General features: G+C 42.3%; 1 protein-coding gene across 3 annotated transcripts in view; it reads left to right on the top strand.

Moving 5' to 3' along the window:
• The first annotated feature begins 3,446 nt into the window (after positions 1 to 3,446).
• dtnbp1b (dystrobrevin binding protein 1b) overlaps positions 3,447 to 22,383 on the top strand; it is a 30,400-nt gene continuing 11,463 nt past the window's right edge. Inside the window, exon 1 of one of the 3 annotated variants that reach the window (XM_035183650.2) lies at positions 3,447 to 3,836. In XM_035183650.2, coding sequence (XP_035039541.2) covers positions 3,791 to 3,836 — 46 coding nt within the window. In that variant the 5' untranslated portion in view covers positions 3,447 to 3,790. Of the gene's footprint in view, positions 3,837 to 8,605; positions 8,778 to 22,383 lie in introns of those variants that run through there. The other 2 variants (XM_035183649.2, XM_035183651.2) reach the window with 2 other exon arrangements.

Below are 22,383 nucleotides of genomic sequence, written 5' to 3'. Positions count from 1 at the left end.
CTCACAGAAGCAGTCTGAGCGTGAGGAGAAAGTGCTCAAACTGAAGCGCATTTGTGCGAGCAACAGTATCTGAGTGCAGACAAACTGTTCTGAGCAGGAGCGCAGCAGATTTGCACGCGATCACAGACTATTTGAGTGAGAGAGAGAGAGATGGAGCATTACCATATCTGAACATGAAATAATAAAATAATGGTACAACACACTCTTGAGGAAGGGGTGAAGGCAGTTGGCTTGTAAGTGGATGCGAAAGTTGGATACTGCCATTGTCTGCCATTCAGTAGAATGCCGTTAGTACCATTAAGTGTTCATGTCAGCCTCTGAGGTGGAATTTAATTCGGCAATATCAGGGATTTCAGTGTCTCCCACTTGAGGGAAAAATAGTTGCCAAGGCTGAAGCAGTGACAGTAACATCTTAGTCCAGTGTTTGTGTCTAGTCTCACCTGTTAACATCCACATAACACAACACAAGTTGACAGTCTACTCAGTCTATCAGTGGATTTTTGGAATAGACTATTGCATGAACAGTCCCAAGTCAGAAAAATAAGCTCTCTAGTGGAAGTTGAGCCTTCAAATCTATCCATATATATCCATCAGCCCACTTTAGTTTGTGTCATGTCCTCCACAATAACAGGTTCATCCCCACCACTCCTCGTAGTAAAGTGTTTAGTGAAAGTCTTAAGAAGAAGCTCTCAGCTAGCCACCATTTAAAAGGGCAGCGATTTGTAAGGTTACATGTTTTGTGAAGTTAAATCATCCCAATTGCAGTTGTTGACATGAGACTGAAGTTTACTAACCAAAAGCTGAAAAGTGAAGTATGTAGGGAACCAATAAAAGCACTGATTCATCACATGTTTTACCATATATGCTTACTTTGGGTTAAATATTTAGAGAGATGAATACTCCTATTTGGTTTATTTTGTTTCCTATTGAGAGAATAGATTAGGTCAGCTCCCCAGTTAATTGTATGACGTCAATCACATGGCAGAAGAGACTGTTTGCCTCTCAACTCTTTTAGGCTTTTGGACCGAAAAGTTGAAAAGTTTATGGACAGCCTGGAGAATTTGGCACGTCTGCGCATAGATTACATAAAACCGAAAAGCAGAATGTCAGTTTCCAAGGCGACTGTATTTTTGTGTCTTTGTTCTCATTCTCATCTGTCGGTTCCCACAGTACTCTCTGCGCTTTTTATCAATAGAGGCCTCTCGTGTTGGTAAGTCCCAGTGATGCTTGGTTAAGTGGCAAATTGAAAACGTGGTAAAACAAAGTCATGAAAGTGAAAGAGCTGAAATAATGAAGTATTGTTTGCACAGAAAAAAAGTAGGAAAAAGTTAAATTTCCTTCTGAATCATAAGGATATGGATCCCTCTGTCTCTCTATGCATGCATCTTTCAATGTGCTGCTATATAAACTTTATGAGCAGTTCACAGACTGATGGGAAATCTCATTATCTGTCAGGCAATGCTGCTTAAAGGAACAATGTGTAATAATTTGCCATCTCTTGAATTTATACAACAAACAAATGGGGGGTAGCATATTTCCAGAAACTTGGGGAGTCCAGTCCTCTTATAAGAGGGAAGATTTGTCAGAAGATACCAGATGCTGTCCCTGTCTCTCTATTATCAATCCACTTGGCAGGGAAATATGAAGGGTTACTCTCCTGGGAAATTCACTCGTCTCTCCCTTCATAATTGTCAGACAAAGCTTAAAACTATTTCTATGAAGTAAGCAAACCGCATCTCTGCAGACTATTTCTAAAAAAGGTCTTATATCCATCATACCCCTGAACTCCCATCCCATGGCTGATGAATCAGACATTTGTCACCCAGTTCTTCGTTGGACAATCGCGTTTATGTACTGGTTGACATTTTCCTACTTGTCAAGGCATTATCATTCGTCAGTGGTTTGGAGTGCTGGGGATAAAGGGGATTGGATGTTGGCTGACATCTCTCACATTTCAGTGCGGGACTAAGGCAGTTGCTGGCTTTGTGAGAGATATGTAAGAAATCCTCAGTTAAAACCTTGAAATGTTTTTTTGTATGCATACTGCACGCGACCACAGCACAATTGGCCGCACATTGCACTCTCTCTGCAGAATTTACTGTAATAGTAAAAACACAGTAATGTAAGAGTATATATGACAGGTTTTTAATGCATTAATAAAATCCTTATAAACTGTTATATTGTATTCAATAACAACAGTTAAAAAAAGGAGTCGCTAAGCAACACATACTATCAGTCTAGTGATTTGTCTTCTTGTGCTGATGTCATGTTCCAGGAGTCCACCCTGAAGTCCAGCTGGTGCACTTTTCAACCCTCGCACAGCCCATTCTGTGGCGCACTTATAATCAGCCATAGCTAATTAAGGAGCTTATGATATTTCTGCTCCGCTCCCTGCAGTGTGACTCGTACAGCTGCATCCAGAAGCTGTTGATTGTGGCTGCTGGTGTTTGTATCTTCTGTTATTTTCTCCTCCTGCACAACGGCCCCTCAGGCATCGGGGACTAAGATGTGTCATAAAGATGAAGGCTGGAGTTGACATTATGTGGATTTAGTGTGTGTGCATCTCGGTTGTGTGCGTTTGTGTGTCTGTGTATAAGCTCGAGGGTTTAATTTCTCCTCAGAGTGACTCACTAGACTTTTGTGACTTTTACTCATATTTTGTTTGATTGAAGGTATTTAATACATTTCCACCGCACTGATTCGAAACCATTTGGTGACACAGGAAACACTCATACTTTATGATAAATGCAATAATAACAACATCCACAGTGCTCTATATCACTGGTTGCTGGAGAAATGCGCCTTCCCATCAATTCCATGCAATTTTAACAGTGGGCATCTCGGAGGAAAAGGAGAGGGGAGGAGTTAGTGAAGGACATTAGGGAAGGAGAGGAGGAGGTGGAACTGGGATGCTCTTCAAAGCGACATGCTAATGAGGAGGATTATTATGCCCCCTATCCCCCCACCCCTGCCCTCAGGCAATGGAGGCAGACGGGCGGCGTGTTGGGGCAAGCTTGTTTCGACTGTGTGGCGTGTGTGTGTGTGTGTGTGTGTGTGCATGAGAAAACCAGCAAATGGACTCTATCCACTTTATTAGGTACTCATCCCTGTTTATTATAATAGCTTTCAGCCCCTGATTCTAATATACAGCAGAGGTGAATAAAGTATGCAGACTGGGTTAAGAGGCATGAGTGTGGCTTCTAAAGTCCGATGCAAATATTCATGGGTCATGGAAACATGCACAGCCACATGCACACAAACTCACTCACTGATCTCTGCTCCTTATTTCCCTTCCTCCTCACGCACACATCCTCTTTCCCACCCCCTCTCCATCCTCTCTCCTCTCCTCCCGTCCCCCTCCTCCCTCGCTCAGCAGCAGCCAGTGGTATGCTCCACTCATCTTCGCTCTCCCCCCCCTCTCTCTCCCACCCTCTCTCTCTCTCGCTCCACGGTCAGCCTCGCCAGTCTTCACACCGGAGCTCGACACTGGTTCAGCAACGATTCGTACACGCACGTGTGTGTTTCTTGGCTGCTGGATTCCTGAGGACGCTCGGTATTCAGAGTGTGTGCGAGTTGGTCTGCACGAGAATGTGCGTGTGAGCATCCCTGGAGCATCTCTTGTATGGAGGGGCATGTGTGCAGAGTGAGAGTCAGTGTGAGGATGCATGGTGGGCAGGTGCTCTTGTGATCGGCGGAGTTTTCGGTGTGTACAATCGTTTTTGCTGTCTGCCTCCCCCCCTTTTCCTCCCATTTGGCGGTGTCCTGTGAGGGCTAAAAGCCTCCTGCTGGGATGTCCACCTCGCCTGGTGCAACAGACGGGAGCCAGAGGAACTCCTGTAAGTGACTTTTCTTCTTCTCCTGTGATTGGGAGTGGTGATCTGTGTGGGTTTCAGTACGGGCAACATGTAGTTCAAGGCAACGTAACAGCAAATTCATTTTATCATTCTTAATATGGATGTCACAAGTGAAATAAAGAATTGTATGTTGTTGTTGTGTAGCACTGCACTTTTCGTTTAGGAGAACATGATAGTAAAAGTACAGAGGGGGATATAAATATATTCTTGTGTGTTGCAAATGGGCTCATGATGGAAGGAGCACATGAGGAGGTGTGGACCGTGGGCGTCTGTTGGATCGTGCACGAGTTTGTTGACATCGTCCCTGGAGCTTCTCCAGCTGTCGATCTGTTGGAGTCAATCGACAGCCAGGCCAGCTGTGTCTTTTCAGTAAGAGGATGTCAGTCACCAGTGTCAAACTGATGACTATTTAATTACCTCCGCCAAGGAGGTTATGTTTTCACCCCGCTCCGCTGGTTTGTTGGCTGGTTTGCTCACACATGGATATCAGTTCCTTAAATATGTCTAATTTATTTCATCAGGTGCCATGAATTATTCACTGGTTAGTTGGTGAAAATCTCAAATGTGAGGTAGCAATTTTGGGGAAAGTGTAGAATCAACCACAAGACAATTATTGTTATGTTGAAGATATCATTAGTTTAAGATATCATGTTTGCTCTACTGAGTGTTTTATCTGGGAAAGACAACAGAGGATGAGTTTGTCAGTTTCTATGTTTCTGTTGAGTTATTGATTGAAGTGTGGTGGTAGCTACTGATGTGACTAGACAGTACAATGATTGTGATAATGGAACATGGCTTTATCGTTATAATATGATGTCTATCAGTTATTCGGTGAGTGAGAGTGTGTGGGACTACTCTGCGGTTTCAATGTTTGACTTCATTTTGGCCTGAAGCAGTGCACACACACACACACACACACACACACACACACACACACACACACACGCGCACACACACACGCACACACACACACACACGCACACACACACGTACACATTACTGTACTGTAAGTGGGTGATTGATAAGATGATGTGACTCATTTGAACTCCTCTGAGAGCTCGGTGTGGGAACATACACAAACAGCAATTCTCTTCCACACAAAGACACACGCGTCCACACACTGACGGCCGTGACTGAGGCACAGATCACATCTAGGAAAATGGGTCTCCTTTTATTGCTTTCATTATGATTGCACCATCCCCCTCCTCTTGCTTTCATTCCCCCTTTTTTCTCCCCCCTTACTGTGATGATGAGGATGTTATTTACTGCCCTACCCCTCATACCAACCCGCCTGGAAATGTGTGTCTGGGTGATGTGTCAATAATCACACACTTACACTCCCACACCCGCGGCAGAAGCTTCTCGTGTGTTTACGACAGATTTTTCTTTGGTGATTACATCATTGAACACAAGCTTATTGTTTTAAAACTCCCATTGCACACAATTATCTCTAGTTCTTGGCTGCTCGGCTCTATACTTGACCTGTTTGTTCCTTGTCAAGATACATCCATCACATTGTCTCAGAGCGGTGCCTTCACGTGGAAATATCAAGAGGCTGCAGGCTCTGATTACTGAGCTACTAACCATAAAGTTACATAACCAACTAAACCATCTGAGGAAAGACAGCCACGGCTAAACAACAGCTGAAAGGAAAAATGGAGATCAGTTGAATATCAGATTAAATTTTGTTAAATCATTTAATGAGTTGAGAGGGGTCCTTTTGTCTTTGACAACGCAGTAAATAAGACTATAAGAGTGTAATTGCATAATACCACACCACTTGAGACCAAAATAAACCATAGCTATGAACTATTTATGGACCTTTTATTTGTAAAGCAGTTATATTTTTAGCGAAAACGATCAGTGGTATTTTTAATCTGGCAGCCGGGCTCAGTGTAGTATTATCACAGTGTAATGCCGGTGCAGAGCTCGCTCCCCCCGGTAGTTAGTGTCCTCTGGAAAGGAGCAACAGCAGGCACCTGCCACCCAGATGGATGTGCTGTGTCATCACTTCTCCTGCCAAATGATTTCTTGTCTCACCTCACCTTTCTGCTCCTCACCCCTATTCTCCCCCATACCTCTCTCTCTCTCTCTCTCTCTCTCTCTCTCTCTCTCTCTCTCTCTCTCTCTCTCTCTCTCTGTCTGCGTCCCAACCTTCCTTTAATTTTGTGCCTGGTTGCTGCACACACCTGCTCTCTTTCTCTGCCGGTGGTCTCATTTGTTCCTCTCCTCCTCCTCCTCTCCTCTCCTCTTCTCTCATCTCCCCCTCTTCCTCCTCTCCACTCCTCTCGTCTGGTTTATCTTGGTTCACATGAAACTTTAATTACATGTAAATCAAAACGCTGCAGATGTGATTAGGCTTTTGTGCTGCTTTAATGAGGGGAGTCTGGACTATTGAACGAGGGTACAGTAGCTCGCTCCTGCACTGTCTCTGATGGCTGAAGCCAAACTCAACTTTTAATGCTACCAGAAGAAATCCGTCTTTACTCCAAAAAGTTAAGTTTTCAGGGATTAAACAAAAAAATGTTGCTTAGAAGATTGGTACTCTTGAAGTTTTAGGTTCTTTCTCTCTACTCAGTATTTCAAAATCTATATAATCTATTGAGAAAACAGTGTTTAATGGTCATTATGATAATATCATTAAAGGTATATGTGTTTGTTGATGTATCAAGAGCATTGTTTGGCTGACATTTTAAAATGGTAATTAACATGCACTGGAGTTATTCTGATAACAAATTGCTAAGTAGTGGATAAACAGGAAAGGTGGGAGTTTCTGAGATGTGACATTTCGAGGCAGCAGCACAGACGGTGCCCAAGTTTTTTTATGTTCAAGCAAATATTTCCCTGTGCTGAACAGCACTTACTGTGTAAGAGACCTGATGGCTGTCAAGTGAAAATGTTTAATTCCTGTGTTGATCTTTTAACCAGTGACTATATTAACATGGACAGCAATTTCCCAGCTCTTGACCTTATTCTGAATATGCCATTGATTATGATGTTAACATGAGTTTCTAATAGACTATTCCATTAATTTCCTGTTTACATGTTACAGAGCATAGTCTGATTATTACTCACGTCAACATTATGACCTACTTGTTTACCCTCGAAGACGTCATCAAGCAGTTGATAACTGCCGAACAACCCTTTTCACAGGGGAAGCACATAATTAAGTTTTATTCTTATTCACTTAATGTGAATTTATTTTGGGGCCTCTCTCACAATAAGAGTGAAGTCAGAAGAAGATTATCTAAATCCACCACATATTTGTGTTCTAATACTGAGTCCTCTTTTCTATATTTTCAGTATTCACAGGACCCAAGGTTGAGTTAGTAAGAGATTGATAACAACTGGAGGAAGGTAATATCTCTGCGAGAGGGCACTCTGACTTTGTTGGAGACAAAAAGAGAAAATACAACAAAGGTTTGGCGAGATGAGTCAGGGTAAAGATGTATTTGTCCAACGTGGAGACTAATGGTATGTGGGAAGATTTTAATAGTTTTTTATGAAACGTTTTTGCAAGGACAACCCTGGTGCTTAAGACTTCTGCTTAACATCATCATTCTCCAGAAAAAAACTGAATTCCTCTGCTCTGCAAGATCTCCCTCCCAGTGTGTGTTTGCATGCTTGTATATTTTAATGCGCACATTCTCCATGCACCTTTCACTCATGTAACTTAAATGGCATTCGGCTGCAAATTAACATACTCGAACATTACACACATAGCTTGTAAACACAGACGCTGTGTGATAATTTGCTTGTTCGTCTTGTCTGGGAAACAACTGGAGAAGGTTAAGACCGAGTGTGATGGTATTAATTATCTTTAAAATTAGATCTGGTTCAAGAGATGAAAGACTCTCTGCTGTCAAAGGATAAAGTCAAGGACAGAGCGTGACTCGATTTTCACGAGACACAATAATCACATTTTAACCTTGACTGACTCCACGTTTTTTTTTCTCCATTTTGTTGCATGTGACATGAAACAGTAATTCAGTCCGTTGCATTAAGTGTCGTGTGAAAATCGAGTCTTTGTGTAGCATCCGATGTTACATAACCGATGCATGTGTGCAGTTGCATAAATCCTGTTCTGTCCGTTCGTGCACATACCCACAAATATGCACACACAGAAGTGCATGAATTGTAAACACAGTATTTTTAGCCGCAGTGGATTACTATCGTAGTGATGCTAATAATCCGTCCTTTTGTTTTTGTTGCTCACTTATTCTTCAGGGTTACATGTCAGCTTTAAAATTGGAATTCACAGTGTTTCCTTCCCTCCCTCCATCACTCCCTCTTCTCCTTTCTTCCAAGCAGCGTCCACCGGGCTGAACAGGTGGACAAACCTCAGATTATGTAATCTCAGCTCCTAAACCTCACACTGTTTACTGCGCCTGTGTCTGGGTTTCTCATGATGTCTTCACACTGAGATCATCTTCGTTTAATTAGATAAGGAGGAACTGTCTCGCGGCAAAGATGATGCTTGCATTCAGAGTGTCACAAAGAGTGCAACAGAAGTAGAAGGGAAGAGAGGAGACAAAGGGAGGAAGGGGGACAATGTGAGACTGAGCGAGGGGGGGGGGATGCAGAGGAAATTGTTGGGTAGAAGAAAGCAGAGGGAGAAAGAGAGGAAATGAACAATGAAGAAGGAAAGAGGATGAGAGCGAAGCGAGCAGATGAAGAAGGGAGCAGCGCAGCCGAGGAGGGGTAAAATAGAAAGGGCTGAGATAAACAGGTGGAGGCTGAAGGAGAGTGGGTGAAGAGACAGAGAGTCAGAGTGAGTGGAGAATAATAGACACAGGATATTGATGAGGAGGTGGAATCAAGAGGACTGAGCCCAACAAAGCAGAGAGAACAACAGGATGCTTTTATTCTTCTTTAAAATCAGGGACAAAGGAAACTGAAAAAGATAGGAACTTGTCATATACAGTAAGTGCTATAATTTCATCTGTAACGGACATGTACAGAGCAATTTATTGGGAACACATGCTTACTCATGATCTCAGTGATTCCTGATCCTGGAATGCCTGTTGCTTTGAGCATTTCTGAAACATTTTCATGAACAACAGCATCTAGAGTGAACTCTGAATGCCATAAAAAAAAGGAAAGCTAAGATCCAGTGAGCGGCAGATCTTTGGACAGAAGCTGCTTGTTGATGAAGGTCAGGAAGGCCTGGAAGATTCTGAATAACACGGAGGGGATCCAGATTTTTTTTTTTTTGTGCACAATATCATGAGATAATGCTGAAAAATGATCTACGAGCAGCATAATAATAGCAATTAAAGGGACAATAGTGACTGGTGTATGATTTCACACACACGGTTAGAGCAGTGGATTTGTTTTAACTGTGTGTTCCAGTTTCTTCAGTGGGTACAAGTGAGAGTGAGAGGGATGGATCTGAATTGAAGATTTCATACGATTTCAAACACCCCCTCAAATGAGCCTGGGGAGCATCTAAAACTGGAGGGATGAAATGACTGAGTGTCTGAAACCATACTGCGCACACACACACACACACACACACACACACACACACACGGATTAACAAATACCCCAGCGTATTTCATAAACATCTCTATAGATCAAAATTCTAAATCTATTTGCTCGTCGAAAAAGAAGCAGTTACAATCTGTGTTTCATCCTGGTCTCAGAAACTGTGTTTTCTGTGTCTGTGCGATGAGATGCACAGCAGGTGGGTTATCACTTTTCCCCCCCTCCTCTCCTCCCACTCTTCTGGGAAATGGAGAAAGAGAGGATGGGGAGAAAAGTAACAGTGTGGTCAGACAGCCAGAGACTTGCTCTAATTAGGTCCATGGTTGAACAGAGAGTATTTACAGACTCAGACACAGAGGGAGTCTGTTAGAGTTAATACTGACAGCCACTGTGAGTTCAACACTTCTGCACGTAGACACGTCACCATCCTGCTTATGCGTGTCCTTGTACGTCTGTATCTCTGCTGCATACACTGGAAAATGAGTTTTTCCATGCTGGTCTACATGCTGTGGTTTTCTTCCTGCAACTGCCACGTGCTGTTCAAGTTCCTGCAGCTTCCTTTCCTTTGCCTGCACCCCCACCCCTCTGTCCTCCAGCCCCCGGCCTGCTGCCTTATGTAAGGGTATATAACTCAGGTCAGGCAGAGACAGATAAACCTCTCAAGGTCCTTTCGTTTGGACTTGGGGTCATGGAACACACATCTTCTCTCTCCTCGTTTTTTCCTCTCTTGTCTCTAAAGTGTCATATCAGAAGCAAAAAGTGCACATCTGTATTGTGCGTGAGGATGTCAGCGATTGTGTCCGTTCTTGGTCATTTCCCCAGCTATTTTCATGGTGCGTGTGTATGTGTGCATCACACACAAAAACTAAAGGAGACGGCAGGGCAGGTTGGTGTGGGGGGAGGGAAGGCTTTCCTGCTGTGTGCCAGGTGACTGTGTGTGGACCAACTAGAAGTCAGGTACAACAAAACAACAGATGGACTCACAACACAGCATCATCACTGGGCCGCTAATCAACTGGGTTTTTTTCTACCCAAGATATGATACTAATGGTAAACGCTATCCGTCTTGTGGAATGAACATGTGCACTACCTCATATTGGCAATAACCTTTGCAATATATGTAAATAATGAAAATATATCTAACTTTAATCTCCTATTCTTTGTAAGAAATTGGTCTAATTGGCACATTTCTCTCTTTTATTCTGGTTTTAAATGGGCAAAATATTCGGTGAAAAAAGATGATAATTTAGAGGTGAGTACGCATAACCTGGAGCTACAAGGACATTGGTATATATATATTTGGACAGCAGCACTAAACCACATGATCATGATGCAGCAGCTGCCCAATAATGCAGCGATGCTCCAGGACACGGAGCACACATGGGGCTTTAGAGAAAGAAAGTGAAATAGTGAAATAATATAGGGAAGATGATATCAAAGAGGAGAATATATGGAGTTAGTCATACCCAGAGGGGTTGTGTGTGTGTGTGTGTGTGTGTGTGTGTGTGTGTGTGTGTGTGTGTGTGTGTGTGTGTGTGTGTGTGTGTGTGTGTGTGTGTGTGTGTGTGTGTGTGTCTGTGCGAGAGAGAGAGGTTGTGTGTGCATGCGTGTGCAGTTTTGTGCGATGTTGCCTCATCTCTCTGCGAGCGCTCTGTGTAACGTTCCCTCCCCCGGCCAAGATTAGGCTTTTAACAATTCATGCTGGGTCGAACAGGAGGGCGCACTACGACTGCAGATAGATGATGGAGTGAAAAGAGGGAGAAGAGGATCAGCGAGGGAGGGAATGAAGGGAAAGTGTGAGAAAACATACAGAGGAGAGGAGATACAGAGCTCGGCAAAACCAAGAGATTTGGCGGATGGATTTTGATATCTCTGTCAGGATGGAACAAAAACAGCCTTGAAATATTTAGTGTTAGAGTTCAGCACTTATGAAGAGCACATGCCCTCTGTCTGAGGGTTCATCCACAGAGCTGAACGTGTTGAGTTCTTAAAAGAACAATTGTCTGGATAGAGTGAGTATGACACCTTCTTATGCTCACATCATAACCACGACACCTTAATGTAAATAACTGGAAAAGACTAAATAACTTCTATGTTTAAAATAACGTTCAGGCCGAATAAGAAATGTTTTGTGTAGAAACATAACTCTTTTATTTTTGTTTAGGGGTCGGCTTGCATAGCGACTTGGGGACCGCACATTAGTGGGAACTACCCAAAATGACAGAAATATTTATTTGACGTTTTAGTTTGGTCCTTGTCCAATCCATTAAGATGGAGGAGGCAGGATTTATGACCTATACTGCAGCCAGCCACCAGGGGGTGATCGAGAAGCTTTGGCTTCACTTTTGGAGAGCCCTCGTGTTCCGTTCTCAAAAATTAATTTAGCTGAGGTAACTGAGGTAGGCACCTTTATCTCCAGATATCTGAAGTCCACAGAGCTCTCTCAATTTTGCTGTTGTGAATATTTGAGCCATATGGGAAATGTTGTATTAATATCTGGTAACTGTGCAGGTCATTGGAGTAAATTCATGTTCCAAGAACCGACTGGAAAAGAGGAAATGTTGTGTCATTGTCCTGCTGGAAGTAGCTATTTGAAAGAGAATAATGTAGCCACACACACACACACACACACACACACACACACACACACACACACACACACACACACACACACACACAGAATATCTTCCCCTCTTAGGTCGCTACAGGATGACAGCAGATCAGCTCTTGGGGATATGAAGGAATGACAATTGTATATTCATACAATAGTTCCATTATCTCAGTTGGTTGCCTCTTAACCCATACGTCTGTAGACACACACACACACACACACACACACACACACACACACACACACACACACACACACACACACACACACACACACACACACACACATCCCCAGCAGCAGCTGCAGCTGGAAGCTTGTCTGTTATTGTTGAGCTGTGTCAGTGGGAAATGAGGCTGCTAAATAAAGGCACAGGTTGGAGATGGCACGGGGCCCGGAAGGAGAAAAAAAATCTGTTGTTTCAGCCGTGAGAACCGAAGAGTCGCGTTCAACAGTGAGATGGCAGGCCTGACAAATACAAACTGATACATGGTGTTGCAGTGGTTAGCACTGTCCCCTCAGGAGAGGTTTGTGGTTTTGAACCTGAAGCCGGGTGAAGTCGGCATGTTCTCGAAAGGCCCACACACTCTCTCAAGGTGATCTGTCTGATTAAATTAAGTTTAAATAATAAAACAACCCTGTTGCACATATGTCAGAACACCTGCCTGAGATTTTTACTCTGGTTGAGCAAGATATTGTGCTTGTAAACTAATCTATCATTTATCAGCTTCCTTATGTGAACAGACCTGCAGAGGGGACTTGTACATCCAACACGAGTACTAATGAAAGATTGATCACAGGTAACGTGTGTCGGCCTGTTCTGCACGGAGGGATATTTATACAAGATCTTTCAGGTTATATACATAGAGTATGTTAAAAGAGTGAAAACCTCTAACTTTATCAAGGTTAATATAATATGTACTGGCTCAATTTGACCTTTTTCCAAGGAGATGTATACGTCTATATGCTTTTGTCAATGGGCTAACACTTAACTGTACTTGTGTAACCCCACAGTCTCTCGCTTCCTATAGAAGTTTGTCACAGCAGTTGTTCATATTTAAACACGTTTTTCTCTTATAGAGGAAACCAACAAGGTGATGTTCCAGGATCTTAAACCCAGTCTTTAATAATTTGCCATGTATTGTTTTTTACCACATACAGTATTCTGCGCAGAACTCTGTCTCCTCACGTCAGTGTAGAAGGGAGGCAGCTTCAGATGGATGTCATCTCATGTCTCTGTCTCCTCTATCTCTCCCCCTCTCTTCACTCTCCTCGGATCTTTCAAATAACAGAAAGAGAAAAGGGTGAGCAGGTCGTTCTTGAGCGATGTCTTCACAGAAGACTCGCACTGGGTTTGGCTGATTTAAGGCTGTATTTGTTGTGGTGTGGAGAAAAAGGAGGAGATTTCTTGCATAATGCATCAAAGCCTGCAGTGTGAATGTTTGAGAAATCTGAAATATTCACACCCCAGCGAAAGTGTGTGTGTGTGTGTGTGTGTGTGTGTGTGTGTGTGTGTGTGTGTGTGTGTGTGTGTGTGTGTGTGTGTGTGTGTGTGTGTGTGTGTGTGTGTGTGTGTGTGTGTGTGTGTGTACTCATTTTTATTACCTCTTTAGGACCTTTGAGAGTGACCATGTCAGGACCAGTAGACCTAATGGGGACCAAAGCCTGGTCCTAATAATGCCTGCATGATCAATATAGGCAAAATCAAAAGATTTTTTCAAGTATTTCGCACACTGGTTAGAGGTAATATATATGGTTTTAAAAAATTCTACTTTTAATGTATGTCGTTCAGGTGGGCCCTTGGAAGACTGGCTGTGTTTTCAGGCACAGCTAGTGGGTATCTCAATAAATTAATAAATGGCTACGGTTTGGGAAAAGGTTTTGTTGGACTGTCCACAATGAATGGAAGTCTTAATAAGAATGGTTCTGCATACCTGTGTGTGTGTGTGTGTGTGTGTGTGTGTGCGTGTGTATTATGTACCTGAATGTGTACATCCATATGAAGAGGCCCATTTTAAACCAATTGCAGTGCCTCAGTAACATCTACTGTGAATATCCCATCTGCTTGGTTTATTTTGTACAAAATGCTGGAGGGTGTGTGTGTGTGTGTGTGTGTGTGTGTGTGTGTGTGTGTGTGTGTGTGTGTGTGTGTGTGTGTGTGTGTGTGTGTGTGTGTGTGTAGTTATCACAGTTTTTGTTTTATAACTGCCTTCGCCTGACTGGAGGATAATTTTGGCCAGGTTTCCTAATTTTTAGGCTAATGCTCAGTCATCAGTACGTTGGCCATCACTGAACAAGACATCAGCCTTATCGCTGGGAGTAAAACCCCCTTCAAGGCATCTAATTAACCTGCCTCTTATCCTCATTTTTCTCCCTCTCCTCCTCCTCCTCCTCCTCCTCCTCCTCCTCCTCCTTTACTCCACATTCAGCCTCGATTAAGAGCTCACACAGGTTTTTGGTGATGTAAGCTTTTTTAATTGTCTCTTGGGGAGCAGGGAGATTTTTTATGATCTCTTTCCACTAATGCATGATGACATAGCTGTACTACATTGTACGTGCATATGGTAAAGGTCTTCGTGGAGGTAATCAATTGTATCCAGCCCCGCTCTAGTTCGATTCCTTGTTGTCTGCTGCTTAGTTGGTTGAACTCTTGATTTATTTGGCAGCGCAGGGATTATTTGTCTCTCATATTTATCTCAGAGTGCAGGAGCGAGTTTGTCATTGTTCAGTACGACACATTTAATCCCTGCTTGAGAGTTTAGCTGCATTTGAATGACGAATGAATCAGGACTGGAACTGCAGAATTTTGATTAGTAAGAATTAAATTTTCACATATTAGGTGACATCACTGACCAGCCAGGCCTCAAATATTAGTTACGCTGCAGGAAATTTAGGAGGACGGTGAAAAGGTAATACTTTTCTTACATGCATATTTACTATTTATTACATATATGTTTATACTGTTTGTGTGTGTGTGTGTGTGTGTGTGTGTGTGTGTGTGTGTGTGTGTGTGTGTGTGTGTGTGTGTGTGTACGTTTACATCAATATTTATGTGGTATTTCCTTGATCTCATTATTATTTCCATCGGTGTAGAAGAATAGTGGTTAGGAAAGGATTTACTCACACGCACTCTGGAGTCTCCAATTAACCGAACCCCAATCTGCATGTATCTGGACTGTGGGAGGAAGCTGCAGAAAACCCCTGCAGACTTGGGGAGAACATGCAAACTCATCACAAAAAGACTGAACCGGGGTTCGGAACCAAGAACCTTCTTGCTTTGAGGCGACAGTGAGCTAACCACTGCAGCACCGGGCCACTGTGCATCTATTTGCACGCATCTATTATTAGATGTAAATGACAGTTAATTACTCACACTGCAGACCCCTGCACCGGAGCCTTCATCTGTGGCATATTCACTAGAAGTGAAGCCAGATTCAGTCGGATAAAACGATATCCTGAAGAGTGAAGAGTACATTTCTTTCTGGCAAACTATAAAGTTGTGTTTGCAGAGGAATGTGCAGGGTGGGTGGTTTGACCGGCTTGTGAAGAGCTGAGAGACCTCTGAGATCATGTAGTCCCCCTCATACTCTGTCTCCTTGATGGATGGAGCCTCTGTTTGAAAATGTACTGTCAGGTGCTGTCAGATAAAACAACCCACTCTATCCTTCTCTCTCTCTCTCTCTCTCTCTCTCTCTCTCTCTCTCTCTCTCTCTCTCCTCTCTCTCTCTATCCCTCTCTCTCTCTCTCTCTCTCTCTCTCTTTCTTTCTCTGTCTTTCTCTGTTGCCAGTTATCAAGATACTGGTTCAAAGCCCCAGAGCCATATTAGCCATAATATTGCGTTCGATGATCACTTGTAATTGAAGGTCACCAGGCTGCAAAGTGTTTTTACTTAAATTCTATCGCCGGAGCGAAACCAATTTGTCATCAAAAATGTAACACATCTTTTAATAGTTAATTTGTAACTTCCATTATCCCTCTTATAAACTAAAATCAGTATCAGTCTCTGATACACTGGTGCAAATCCCAAGTCTAATTATTTGCCAATCTTTCACAAAACCAGAATTTTATATTTTGGTGTTCAAATACACGTTTATATATGAGGCATTTGAGACATGGCGGCACAATAACCAGCAAAATATCAATGTGTCTATTGGGCTAATTTTCTGCACCAAGCAAGATTTTAACACTGAGAAAGTTTCAGTCGAGGGCCAACTTGTGAAAACATTGCAAAATGTTTAATATCTTGGTTCTTGATTCTCAGTCGAGGTTCTTTGAAAGCACAAAGTTTGTTTTTAAGAAATGCTCACAGCGACTTTATCTTCCCAGAAGACTCGTCTAGTGGCCGGGGAGTTACTCAGCAGATTTACAACTTGTCTACAAATCTGGTCACTAAGATGCAGATCCAAGAACAAACTCTTCAGGATTGTGTCAATGGCAATACTATACTATACTATACTATACTATACTATACTACACTACAATGCATACACTATGTGCTCCATGCCCTTTATCTCTTGTGCTCTTTCTAACCAAGCGGCCCCTGCTGGTGCAAACTTGTTTCTCCGATCCTGTGTGTTGTGTGACAGCATGCTAACATACACACACACATATTCTACGCTTGAATATACACGTTTTAAAAGGCCAGATGCCTCGCAGCCATGTTAATGTTTGGAGGTAAATGTCAGCGAGCGGTGGGAACAGAATATGTATTCACATCGGCTACAAAGAAAATATTTTGCTCACATTCCCCCTCCATCAACTCTGCTTCAGGCTCTCCTACCCACAATATTTTGATTTTGAACTCATTCACTTTGGAAACAAAACAAACTGGCAGATATGGCTGCGATGGAACAAGTACAGCTACTCATTGTGTTTCTATGTGCATCAACAAGGCAGTTCTGGTTAAACAAGTTTGAATGTCTCCAAGCATTTGAAAGTATAATACAGAATCTCTTGCATCACCGTTGATGTAAATCTGATTTAAAAATGGTAAAATGATAAATGCATGCATGAGATTCAGGAAGCATGTGTGTATATTTGAATAGCAAATGCACCCAGAGAATGTGAGCACCTGTGGCCAAGGGAGGTGTGTTCAGGTGCATCGTTGGGACAGAGGGTCTCAATGTACATGCTTCATGCGTTTAGATCATTCAAATAGAGCCAACGAAGTCAAACGAGCTATTCTTTGAGGTTTCCAGAGGTCATGTCAGACTCAGGTTATCTTTGTCCCTCAAAATATTCTGCATTTATTTATTTGCCGCCTCATGAGGCCCAAACGTTTGATATTTCCAGTGCTTTTTTTTAACTTCAAAGCTGGAATGCTCAGTTAGCCTCTTGGGTTTCTATCAAATCTATAGCTTTAAGCTCTTCAGATGACACGGACTGAGGCTGAAGTTAAATCCCCTGCAGTGCATTCACTCTTTAATTGACAGAATCTCCTCAGGGTTCAAGCATCAGCAGCATTAGCTGAGGAGGGCAAATGTTTTATTTTCAGGAAACAGTGCATATTAATAACACCACAAAGGTCACATGTCGTTTAAAACAGTTATCATGATGTAGACCATATCAATCAAGTAGAATTAAAACATAGATAGATAGATATAACCATAAACATCAGTGGGACGGTAAACAAGGGTCTGTAATGGCAAGTAGGAGCACTTGTATCACATTTATCTAGGATTTACTAGAATATACTTTTTTTTATTTCTTTCGGTGGATTTTTATTTAATAATAACAGTTAATGATAATAGCTTGATTAATAGTACAAACGTGATATTATTCCGAAACATTTTAACTCGAATAATAGATATTAAGGACATTTTTTAAAGAGCTCAGCACATGTTCAGCTTTTTCTAAACGTGTCCAGTGAGGTTTCAGACCTTCACCCCCTCTCACATCTAATTGGTACAGTCCTAATCCCGCTGTCATCTACTGTGGATGGTCGAGCAGTTAGCTGACACCTCCGATTCGCTGCTAGGCCCCGTCGTGATCCATCCACTTTATCCATTAACGTGCATGTGTGTGTGTGTGTGTGTGTGTGTGTGCGCACGTACGTTCCAGCCTGTCTAAGCATTTTGTCTTTCTACCCCTCTGTTCTTTCTCCTGGACTAATTGGCAGGCAGGTAAACAACATGGCAGCTTGTTGTTTTGACACTTTAGCGAGATGCCTTCATATGTGGAACCAGTCAAAATTAATTTACACGATCACTCAAGGTGGTGTAATTGGGCATTTCCCTGTGTATCGAGTCTCATCAGCCATGTGGTGTCTTTTTAGTATGTTATAAGTAATAATTTGTGATGTTGTATCCTCTGGTGTTCAGACTGTGCATGACTTAGCAGGAAGAGAAGCCCTCCTACTGAGCTTTGCCCAACATGTTGCTGTACAGTTGCCTGGTTACATGTGTAACTAGCAGAGCTGGTTTAATGTCTGCGTGTTTGACTCCCACTCAAATTAGAGGATTGGATACTGGGGGACAGAATTAAAGAGAGAGAATGTGTGCCATCGTGAATCATGTGGACCGGGCAAATATTTAACAAGCTCCTGACTGTTACTCTGTTCTCAGAGTGTCTGCATCTTAATCTTCAGAACACAGCTTCAAGCATGAGAAGCGTAACTGAAGATCGCCACTCAGCATTTCCAACACACCAGATGTACGACTCAATAATATCTTGTATTCAGTCACATACATCAGCAGTACGTGTAAAACTCTTCACGTTACTGCAGTTTTCTCTGTGTTTTATTATGTCACTTTCCTCACGATGTAGCCCCCCCCCATTAGATACTCATCTGCTTGCCGGCTCTGGATGCTTGGCACATGGTTACAGTCGTGATTACACATGAGTGGACAAATGTCTGTGCTGCAGCCCTGAGTTTTGGGACAACTGGAAATACGACAGCTGCACAAATATGAACAAAATAAGCCAATAAAGCAGATTAGTTTTTTTTTTTTCATATCGCAATATTAAACTGATTATATTTTATAACTTTGGGTGGTATTTCAATCAATAATAATCAAAGCTGACAAGCACTTTTTAAATTGGTTTTCATTTACACATCCGAGATCTGGGGAGAGAGCCACAATAGCAAAGCACCTCTGATACACACATCAAATAACAAATTAAAACCAAACTTTCTAAAAAAAATTTAACTTGTAACAGTGTGACAAGAACTACTCCCCAAAACCCCAGAAACCATCTTTGCAAAACTTTGACTTTGGGTAGAATGTTAACCTGAAAAGTGAGTAAAGGGAAGAGAGTGAAGAAAAACCACAAAACCACAGAGAGATTAGTTTCCATCTGTAGCTGTGCAGTCAAGTAAAACATGAGGGGAACACAAAGTTGGTAGTAAACTCACACCCACACATGCAGTGCAGAGCGCATTTCACTTTGTATAGTCTCAGCAACACAGACCTATATTTTATATTAGATGCTGCAGTCTAACCACAATTCACAAGACATTTCTAAAGCAACAGTCGTGTATTCAAAATCATATTCTGTCTTAAATCAGAGATTAAATGGAGTCGAGCAGTGAGGAGGATTTTGTGTTCCTTTCCCCTCTGGAATAAAGAAAGGGGAAACATTGGGTTCATCCAATCCCCAGAAGCCTTCAGGGACCAGACGAATCTCATCCACTGATCCGAAAACTAAAATGACGGTCAACAGATAAACATGACTGACACAACTTGAGGTCGAATATATTTTCTTTCAACAAAAAATACAGACTTGATGTGCAAAGACCTTTAGTGTTTAGTTTAGCTGACATACATGAATGTAATACTTGATAAGATATCCTTAATGCAGATGACATTGTTCTATCTTCTATGTTTCCCGGCCTTTATTGGGTTCCGTGTCTTTGTCTTCTGGTTTCTTTTTTGTTTCTTTTTTGTTTCTTTCCTTTTCTTGATTGTGGTCAGTTTGGGGAGGAGTGTGAAGTCATTGTAACACCAACAGAGTGACTGAATGCATGTGTTTGCTATGTGCACATTTAGTTTATCCTGCAAAGTGAGTCCTGGGACTCGCAGCAGCCAGAAAGCCATTACAGGATAGTAGGGACGCAGATAAATGACTGGATGGGTCATTCTACACTGTTTAGTTACACTTCAGCCACAGTAATGACTCACTCCTTCTTTGTTCTATGTGTAATGTGCCGGTGCATGCTCGAGCTTCTTTCATATATGTACAAAACTAGTTCATTCAGTCCTACTGGAACACACAGTTTGTGTATCATTTGTCACCGAACGTGCCAGTTACTGGTGTGTGTGTGTATGTGTGTGACAGAATGATAGAGAGGTGATTGTGTGTGTATTATTTACAGCACGGGGGCTGCCTTTAGCGGAAACCTGAGCACTTGAGAGTTATAGCGAGGCGGACAGAATCTAAAAATGCCACGGCTGAGTGAGCGGGGCTTAAGAAGAAGAAGAAGGAGCAGAGTCTGTCTCCACTGTCAGCTCTGCCTCTTGGTCTTGGGGCTCGGCGCTGCTGTCTCAGAATGAAACATTAGGCCTTTATAGGCAAACGGAAACAAATCCATCTGAGACCAGACAGCTAATTTAAAGTGACGGCTCGAACAAGGGGAATTTTATATCAGATATCGAACATTTGATCTGTGTAGTGAGGCAGTGTGATGTAAAGTGTGTGAAACGGTTATAATGAGATTGGGGGTGGATTGTTTGAGGCGTAATCAAAATAGAAGAAAAAAACAAAGATCATTTGGGCTCATGAGTGATTAGTGTTATAGTTTGATCCCGGCTTGAAAAATGCCAGAAACTGTTTTGTTGATTAATTAAAATGAATTGAAATGCTGAGCAGCGTTCAGACCTTAAACATAAACATACTGCACTTCACTTTTCGGGGGATTTTCTCTAACAGGCAGATGTCACAATGCCCCCGTCTCTTATTATCTCTTTCTCCGAGAATGGCACATGTATAAAAGTTCACCCCTCCACAAATCCTGCATGCAAACAGCCGTCCCACTCTCACTCTGTCTCTCTGTGCACTGCTCTGTCTTTTTCTCTCGCATATACAAACAGTCCCCGAGGACCATTACACATCCAACACTGTCTGCACACAAACACTGGCTCTATTCCCGGGCCTTTGGCCGACCATAATGGCAAACTGGTCAGGGAGTCCACTGATCCATCCATCCAGCCATCCTTCCATCCATCTATTCATCCATCCATCCAGCTATCAAAGCATCAAAGTCATGTACCACTACTACTACTACCAAGTCAACCAATCAATCAACTCAATTTTAAATTGTGTAGCTCATATTCACAAATGACAGATGGCCTCATAGGGCTTCACAAGGTGATGAAAAACTACTAAAATAAACTTTTTAGCAGGGAAATAAAACTTGGAAACCTTAGAGAGAGCTGCATGTGAGGGATCCCTCTCCCAGGAGGGACAGAAGAGCCACATCAACAAAATAACTATATTTACAACATTAGAAAAAGGCAGTGTCCATCACAAAGAAGTGTATCAATGTTTAAAGTATTCATACTAAAGAAAATGAAGGGAGCAGCAATGACAATTCTAACGATTGAGGTATTGCCAGTAATGGTAGTATATGCGAGTAGGCATACTGTATATCTAAGCAATCTAGTTGTCATCATAATCCACAATCAAGATGTGGCCGCAGCCGCAATCCTGGATCTGCAATGATAGAGAGTAAGGACTCAAGGGAAGAAGTCAAGTCAGTGACCTGTGTTGATGAGACATGAATGTGATGAAGAGGAAGGAGGAAAGAGAAATTGCACGTATCATGTGACCTCTGACAATCTAAGCCCGTAGCAGAACAACTAAGGCTGCATCCACACTAATACATCTTCATTTTAAAACGCATGAACTCTGCTACAGATACGCCGTGTGTCCACACTACTCTGGGCCTTTTCAGGCGTGTTAGGATTTGGATTAAAACTGATGAGCAGCCAAAACACTTGTGTGGACAGAGATCATTTTAGTTTCCAAATGAAAACGTTGTATTAGTAGTAGCATGTAGCCTCTGAGCTCGTCCAGTGCAGACCTGAGCCAGCCTTAACTATAAGCTTCAGTAAATCAGTGTGGATCAGCTCTGCAGTGACTTGAATTAGCTGCTGATGACTTCTACAAATACAAGCTGTATTCCAGTTGCAAAAGGAGGCTGTTAGCGTTGCTTGTTATTTACGGTCACTTAAATGAAGTGTATCAATTCCCGAAACAAAATATTCTCTGTACTTAACGGATCTCGCCAAACAAAATCCTGAAAAAGCTCTAATCAGCACTTCCCGCCTGAAATAAAGTCTCAAACGGCTTCAAAGAAATAAAATTAGTTCCTGTTGTAAGTAAGCCCCCAATTAGCGTTGCGTGCACAAAAGAGACGCGGTGACCAATCTTGTATGACTAACACTTAACGCTAAGATTTGCATTTTGGCTGTGGGAGCCGAGCTGTGAGAAAT

Source organism: Hippoglossus stenolepis, chromosome 17 (assembly GCF_022539355.2).
Source record: "Hippoglossus stenolepis isolate QCI-W04-F060 chromosome 17, HSTE1.2, whole genome shotgun sequence".
Lineage (NCBI taxonomy): Eukaryota > Metazoa > Chordata > Actinopteri > Pleuronectiformes > Pleuronectidae > Hippoglossus > Hippoglossus stenolepis.
This window is presented reverse-complemented; position numbering and strand designations above follow the sequence as displayed.